We start from the raw sequence: 8446 nt of genomic DNA on the forward strand, positions 1-8446 counted from the left end.
GCACCCCATCCGCACCGACCCGGTCGGTGTATAGCACCTCCCAGAAAATAAAAGCCGTGTTTGCTTACCGACAGGTGAGCCCATTAGGTCCACCAGATACAGTTTGGTTATTCAGACCAGGTGTCTGGCCACGCACCACACGTTAAGCCCACGAGGTTAACCGTTTCTAGCTACTCAGACCATTCGGGCGTAGAGTTTTGGCGGGAAATACTGGGTCACATGTTGCCCATAGTGGAAAACTCACTTTGTGATCACACACTCACTCCACACTAGGGAAAATTCCCAATCTCCCCTTCCGGTGTTCTCTCCCTCTTCGATAATATAGTGCCGGTGGTCTCCTCCCTCACCGACAACAGCGACCAAGGTCTCACCCCTCTTCAACATTAGTGACCATGGTTCCTACCCTCTTAGGAAAATGGGTAGATCTACTATTTCCACATCACTCATGGTGGTAAGCACCCCATCTCCCTAAATCATGGATTTCCCAAGGGCATGTTAGATGAGACCATAGATTGGCAGATTTATCGCGTACTTACAATCAATGGTTTCTTAGGATAGGCGTAAGGCATTCACATTGTGCAAAGGCTTGAGAAGAATATGTTGAGACATTGTGGTTATTGGTGGGCATTGTTTTACCACACCGCTGCAATTGAGGCTAGAAACTCCAAATATGTGAATTACATCATTTGACTCCATTGTGTGACTATTTCTCATCCCATTTATTTGTTACTAGCTATTATCGTGTTTATATTGTGTATCTAGTTGTGTCTTGATCTTGACATATATGTTGCCCTCATTTAGATGCATAATTTAGAGAGCCTACTTTATTAATTAAAATATATTTTGTTAAAATAAATTTAATATGTAGTTGCATATTCATTCCCTTTAGTTGACCTCTTCAATCATTTGAAAATGCGGCAACACACAATTTTGTCTGTTCACGCTCGATTTGATAACTGATGATAGGAATTTTATAAGTTAATCAGCGGAATCTCTCTTCCAATAGAAAAAAAATAGAAATGCTTAATGAGCAGACTTATAGAGGAACGTCATGGCATTTCTACAATAATGTGGAAACCTCAAACCAGAAGGTTCACACGCCGTTGAACATGTGGATACATGGAAAACGGTAGCAGCAAAATACAGTCGTTTCGATTGGTGACGTTCATAACTATTAATCGGAAACAACTGTTTCTGATGTGAATTGCATAAAGCGAAAAAATTGTTGCTGCCAACTACACTGCATCGATAATGGAGACCAGCTGAACTCATCCGTCATGCTCCTTGTTGCATCTCCACCGACTCCTCCATCTTCCACGCCCCAAAGAATACGAAAAGCAATGGAAATCACCCAAAAAAAGGAATTAATAACTAAATAGAGAAATAATCTAGAAACGCGTAAGTAAGTGACACATGATCAATAATCTAAGAAAATCACATAGTCTAGATAGAGAACATGAAAAATAATCTAGAAATGCATAATTAAGTAAGCAAAACTTCTAGAAATTCATCGGTATGCAGCGCATGATCAACAATATAAACAAAGCACATGAACAATAATCCTGAAATGCATAAGTACGCACATTTTCTAGAAATGCATAATATAAACAAATCACATAGGTTCAAACGAACACAATAATTTAGTGATGCTTAATCTTAAAGAGGGCACAAAATTTAGAAGGATTTAGCTACTTATAAGCAAATTATACTAGTAACACCGTGTACATTATATAAATTTAACCTGATATAACCCGTAACTAGATCGTAACTTGTAACTGCAAATTAAACTAACTATATACAACTAGTAACTATATCTTAATTAGCCGTATAATAATTTATTAATACATCAATACACAATTGTGCCGGAACTCCTAGGAAGAGTGTGTGGACTGAACATGCTCAGTCGTGCCGGTGTTCTGGCTCGTCGTGGACGCTATCGGCCCCGTGCTGCTCGTAGCGTCGGCAGTTGCAAAAGAACGGTTGTTCGTCGTCTGGTCACTTGTCGACGAGCGTCCGCCGGTGCTGGAAGTACCAACAGTTGACGACATGTAGCTCGACCCGTACCCTCCGCGTGGCGGCGCGTACATCGTTACCGGAGGGAGATCCGGTGGCGGCGCCTCGAACTGGAGCACGCTCATGGCTTGCCGAATGGACGGCCGGAAGCCGTAGTCCGAGTGCACACACCAGAGGCCCACGACCAGCGTGCGCTCCATCTCCGGCGCGTCGAAGTCGCCGTCGAGCCGGGCGTCCGCAGCGTCGAGCAGAGTGCCCGTCCGGTACAGGTCACGAACCCAGTCGACAAGCACGACCCTGTTCTCGTCATGCAGCTCCGGGACGACGGGCCTCCGGCCGCAGGCGACCTCGAGGAGGACGACCCCGAAGCTATACACGTCGGTCTCGGCGCTGGCCCGGCCGGACATCACGGACTCCGGGTCCATGTATCCCTTGGTGCCGGCAATCATCGTCGTGTATCCGCCGCGGCTATGGTCGACGAGGCGCGCGAGACCAAAGTCCCCCAGCTTAGCGTTGAACGACGAGTCGAGCATCACGTTGCTCGGCTTGATGTCCCTGTGCACCACACACTGCTCCCACTCCTGGTGCAGGTACATCAGCGCAGAGCCCATGCCAACAATGATCTTGTACCTATGCATTTCAGCAGGCAAATGTCAAAAGCAAATTACGTGACACAAGATATGTTCGATAGTGACTCGTCTAGATATACTACGACCAAAATGTTATAAAAAATCTTGAGTTTCATTTAAAGACTCCATCCATACACGAAGAAACAAAAAAAGATCAATCAAATCGGTGAGTTGTGTCAGTGGACAATTCAAAATTGTTGGCACTGTTCATCAGCCTAATTTTTCATTTTTATTTTGCCATGTTTGTTTCTTGAGCTCTCAACGGAAGTTTGGTCTTGAAATTGTGTATGCTGCATCATGTATAAAATTGAATTTCCGCGGCTTTGTGGTTGTATCTAGAATGGTTGCTAATTGTTGGGCCACTATTGAAAGTGTGGTGTTTGCTGGTTGTGAGTTGTGACCTATCTGCCATAGACGATTTTTTATAGGTTCTTATTTATGGACATGGCGTTTCGGCTCAGAGGTGTAGATACACCTATTAGGAAATATAAATTTTAAATTTATTTTAAAATGGTAAAAAATTCAAAAAAAGGTTTCTCAGTGTGTATCCGGATATCCTATATTAACTCAAAAAAAATTTGCAGAATTTTTTTTTATATGGCCTATGTAAAAAAGACAAACAAATGTCTCGTAAAAAACTTTTTTGGAGCACCAGAAATTGTCCTTTCTTACACGTGCCACAAAAAATAATATTTTTTCACGACACTTTGCGTGCAGGCATAGAATGTGTGGAAGTACGCCCTAAATTTTTCTTGTGATTTTTTAGACATTTTAAAATATGTTTTTTCAGCAATAGGTGCATCTATACCTATGAGCCAAAATGGATTTCCCCTTATTTGACCTCTTCTTCTGTAAGATTGATACGTCTCTCAAAACATATCACTTTTGATGGGTTGCAATTCATGAACCATACACTTGTACACGAACATTCGTGCAGCTTTAGGTTGCACATAAAATTTAGAGTAGCACATAATTTATAAATGCCGTTCGAAATATTCAACTTAAAAAAACAATTCGCCTAAGATGCAAATGCTCAATTTGATCATACTGTGTACCTGACTTGCCATGTTAGCATTTTCTTGGAATCGTAGAGATGGTCGTTGAGGCTGCCATTTTGCATGAGCTCATAGACGAGTAGGAGCTCCTCGGCCTTGTGGCACCAACCGATGAGTTGGACAAGGTTGCGATGCCTCAGCCGGCCGATGGTGGTAACCTCCGCAATGTACTCCCTCCTTCCTTGGTTGGATGTCTTGGAGACCCGCTTGATGGCCACATGGAGTCCCTGGTCGTGTAACAAACCTCGGTAGACTGCCCCAAACCCACCTTCGCCGAGCTTCTCCTTGTCCGAGAATCCTTGTGTCGCCCGTGATAGCTCGTTGTAACTGAATCTCCGAGGCCCATTGCCCGCGAACTCCTTGTCCATATCTTGGTCGAGAGGGACTGCAACCGAAGCTTCTTGCCTGCGTATACCCTTCTTTCCCAGGTATTGGCGATAACTGAACCATGCGGCTATGGTGACCAATAGGAAGATGCTAGCGGAGACTAGCCCGGCTATGAGACGTATGTTTTTTGTCTTTGGATATGTGACATCTGCCAATATGGATACGGAGTAAGTAATCTCAATGTGATGCACAGTAAACTTCCAATAATAAACCAATACAAATATCTCCCTAGAAAATTATGTACTCCCTTTCACTAGCGGATCTTGGCAAAAAATGTTGGGCAGGCCAGCCCAAAGAAAAACCCATCTTTTTTTCTTTGATGGCCTATTTTAGCTTTCATGCCGGGTCATGGTCCGCTTTTGCTTCAACATAGATCTGCCCCTGCTCCCTTTGGCTTGTGAGGCCCGAGAGACAATTCATCAGGACTACTTCTCACGTCAATCCTTCACTCTCTCGTATTGTGAGCATTCAAAGTGCAGCCCGGTAGCGTATGCTCCCCTCGAAAGAAAGGCATTCCAAATATAAAAAAGTATGGAAAAATTAATGCGTGTACATTTCCATATCTTATGTTCGCACATAATTCTTACTTTTTTTTTTGGAAAAAAGGTCTTTTGTGACCAGTGTAAAAAATATTTGGTGCTCCAAAAGCTCATTTGACAATGCAAATTTTGTTTCTTGTCTAGGAGACAATAGTCTTTTATTCATGAAACTTTGCATACATGTTAAAGAAAAAAATGTTAACAACTTTTAGGATGTAAACAACGTTCTCGAATTTAGAGCTCATTCGAGAGACACCATTATCCAGTGGAAGTCATGGAATAACTGTGTGTGCATGCGTGCTTCAACATCATCATTAAAATCTGAGTGGTCCATTCTTTTCCAAATTAGGTAAAAAATTATTTTCCAGATTATATACATTTATAGGTTATTTCTCTATAGAGATCCAATTATTATTCTTACATATTTCACATTCATTGCCATATGTACTCTTTTTTTAGGAAACCATGAGTCATATGTCTGCACATATCCATGCAAAAAGTAGATATTTGCGTTTAGATCGATATGCAAGTAAAAAACCACTAAACCAAGTTTAGTATACAAAATTTAAGCATCACACGGTGAACAAATATACTATTTACTTTTTATATATTTTCAATATAATTATGTTAACAACTAAAATTCATTTGGTAAAATTTAGTCATAGTACGCACAAAATGTTTGCATTTTTGTTGAACAATAAGAGCTCTACGTGTTTTACTTTGTTTTCAATTGTGATTAACATGACATGATTAAAATAACTATATTTTGATTAGACGACTAGACGTGCCTCTAAAGTTTCATTAGCTTATCGATTCCATTCTCTGCAACATCAACATTATTGCTCGGTCACATATAATTCCGGCAATTTTCGCAACAACGCACATAGTGATATTCTAGTATACCAAAAGCTGCATACACATGTACGATATTTTTATGTGTATTAATTATTCAAGTTATCAGATTTTGTCAGTACTTATATTTTCATTAACCATTATATAAAAAAATTAAAATTTATGATACTACGCTTCACATAAGGAAAGCCATTATAACCATAGGGTAAGAAATAAGGATATACTCCCTGGGTTCCATAATTCTTGTCGGTTTTAGTTCAAACCATAACAATAATTTTGGAACAGAGCGAGTATTTGTTCGTGCATAGATATGGTAAAGAATTTGAAGATAGCTATAAACACGTGAAGCTACTTACCGGTCAGAGTGGAATTGAACGACCAAGAAAGAATCCGATGCTCCTCGACGAGGTCCCCGATCGCCGCCGAGAATCCGATTGACACATTTTGCGGCAGACCGACCTCAGCCCGAAGGTCGATATTTGCGCTAAGGATGTGTGCAGTCTCACCCGGTGGGTCGATGAACTGCAAGGTGGCTGAGAGCGTGGTTGCTTTGGCGTCGTACTTGATAGATACTGACATGGTCCCGTTGAAGCTCCCATCTGGCAATGGTGTGTACTCTTTTGATCTAATGTCGTTGACGTTAATGCCAAGGTGGTTGTTGGTACCATTAGGATCCCATTCGTTATGGAATGCATCAAATTCCACGCCGAGCGTAGGCGGGAATGCGTTTCCCTTATTGTCACGGTTGTTGAAAAGCGCGAGGAAGCCCCCGGTTGCGTCCATCGGCATAGTTGATGGGTAGGGCTCCACAAAGAATGCCATTCCATCACCTCCCTGTAGGGAAAGCAACAACCCTTCAATTATTCTCGTTCGCTGATTTTTCCGTCTACCACAAACAAGATGGTTAAACCTAATTTGTAAAGGCACAAGGAACATTTGTATGAATGTTAAATCGAGCAACTGCATATTTCGGTTTCCTTGATTTAACCGCGCACGTTGTATGGTTTTTGGGTCCGATTTTCGTTATTAACTTGATCAATTTCCCTCTTCTATAATGCAAAGGCAGAGCTCCTGCCGTTCACCATCAAAAAAACTGCATATTTCTTCACCCAAACAAATATTTGCTTTTCTTTTGTGCATCGATGCTCTATCTTATACGGAGTAATGCACAACTTGATCGACTTAAAAAAAATAACATTTCTGCATCGAAATTAGAAATACAAAAAGGACTGGTACTAAAACGCTGTCCATGCATCATAAAATTTCTACTTGCCGGACTGCTGCTGTTGACGGGCTTGACGAGGAAGGTGAAGTTGGTGGTGAAGCTGGCGACCCTGCCGGTGCTGTCATCCCAGAGATTCACCGGCTGCCCGTGGGCTACCCGGCCGGTGCTCCAGCTTCTGGAGGAGTTGGTCAGGTCGATCCGGTCGATGGCGGGGACAGAGTCGTTGAAGTACTTGAGGTTGGCAGCGGCGAGGACGTTGGGATCGGAGAAGTTGTAATTGAAGCTAAGCGAGGTGCCATGAGAAAGGCAGCTAGATATGAGTAAGATCGAGTAGGGGAAGCCGAGGAGGACAAGGCACTTGCTGGCTCTCTTCATCACCATGGCCATGAAATTTATATTTGCAAGGTCGTGGAGGTGCACATTGTAGTGTCTAAGCTATATATATATGCGCACGACTGCACGAGGTTCTACGAACGTGCCGAAAAAGAATTTGCGTGGAAAAACAGATCCAAAGGGCTGCGTCAATTGGAGAACAACTTCCTTTTTGAATTGCAATTCGACATTTTCAGCAGTGGCTGATCGGCAATAATTCAGGTGGCAGTAAATATGATCCTGATAGACCTCGATTGGTACTAAACCACTGCCCTGCTTTCGTGGCAAAAGGGACATGGACAGTTGGTCATGGCCGCGTGTTCAGTAAGACGTATGTTCCGGTGGTGGCAAAAACACGACAAGTGAGCTAGACTAATAGAATTCGTGTCACGTCTTTTCAAAGAAGACTATCCTCCTTGGACATGACTAGCTGACTCTACCAGGGCTCCACCATGGATACTCTAGTTGGATACGGTGGAGAAGTTCTGTTGACGGCGGCTGAGTCGTTCGAGATCAACGCATTGGGGTCATTTCTTCCAAACTCTACACTACAGAATGCTCCTCATTTTTACCTGCACCATCGAATCAATCATGCATATTGACCAGACTGTTTATCCACCGTGACCCGCAAGCTGCGTCTCGTTCGTCCTACCTGAACTTCTCGTCTGGACGTCTCAGAGCTCAGATGCACCGGGCAGTTTCACCCCCACCTTCTCCTTTCAGATCAAGCCAGACAATTCAGTTGCAGGGACTAGTGACGACAGCGACGGGGAGGACATGTCTTGAATCCAGATAAACTCTCAAAAAAAAAGGTTGTTAAGGGCCTGCTTGGATTCCGTGTAAAATCCGTGGGCTAACCGGTATTTCAAGTGTGAGCTATATACTTATTTTAGCTGACCGGTATTTCAAGTGTGAGCTATATACTTATTTTAGCTGACCGATATTTCAAGTGTGAGCTATTTTAGCTGACCGGTATTTCTAAAAAAGAAATATCTATCTATCTATCTATCTATCTATCTATCTATCTATCTATCTATTATATTATTAAAACAACAAATAATGAATGGCTTAGATACAATGAATGGCTTAGATTAATCAAAGATTGTGCAATAGAAAGATTAATCAAAGATTGTGCAATAGAAACGAACGCCTCAGATAAAAAATATATAAGCCTCACGTTAGCGATGGAAATACAACCGGTTAACCAGAAGTCCGCCGTTCAGGTTAAGAGTTGATTGTGCCGTGTGTAATATAAACTCCACATTTATCTGAACAACTTCTATTTATTTATCTCAACAACGACTCCTATTTATTTGCTCAGGTAAGATACCGTTCGGCCTTTTCGGATCAACTACTTATGTGTTGACGTCTGTG

General features: G+C 42.2%; 1 protein-coding gene across 1 annotated transcript; it reads right to left on the bottom strand.

Annotated features, from left to right (window-relative positions):
- Positions 1-1654: 1654 nt before the first annotated feature.
- On the bottom strand, positions 1655-7176 carry LOC127346161 (L-type lectin-domain containing receptor kinase IX.1). The gene is made up of 4 exons (XM_071820183.1): positions 6749-7176; positions 5832-6309; positions 3698-4232; positions 1655-2643 (listed from the first exon to the last, which is right to left on the bottom strand). The coding sequence occupies exons 1-4, from the start codon at positions 7085-7087 to the stop codon at positions 1872-1874; spliced, it is 2124 nt and encodes a 707-aa protein (XP_071676284.1). The 5' UTR covers positions 7088-7176; the 3' UTR covers positions 1655-1871.
- Positions 7177-8446: the final 1270 nt, after the last annotated feature.

This window comes from Lolium perenne, chromosome 5 (assembly GCF_019359855.2).
Source record: "Lolium perenne isolate Kyuss_39 chromosome 5, Kyuss_2.0, whole genome shotgun sequence".
Taxonomy (NCBI): domain Eukaryota; kingdom Viridiplantae; phylum Streptophyta; class Magnoliopsida; order Poales; family Poaceae; genus Lolium; species Lolium perenne.

Bases quoted from the DNA above. Each gene is read 5' to 3' on its own strand.
- LOC127346161 (XM_071820183.1), bottom strand. From the start codon at position 7,087: ATGGCCATGGTGATGAAGAGAGCCAGCAAGTGCCTTGTCCTCCTCGGC. The intron at 4,233-5,831 runs GTAAGTAGCTTC...CCATATTGGCAG, and splicing joins GTTCAATTCCACTCTGACCG to ATGTCACATATCCAAAGACA. The intron at 2,644-3,697 runs GTACACAGTATG...TGAAATGCATAG, and splicing joins ATGCTAACATGGCAAGTCAG to GTACAAGATCATTGTTGGCA.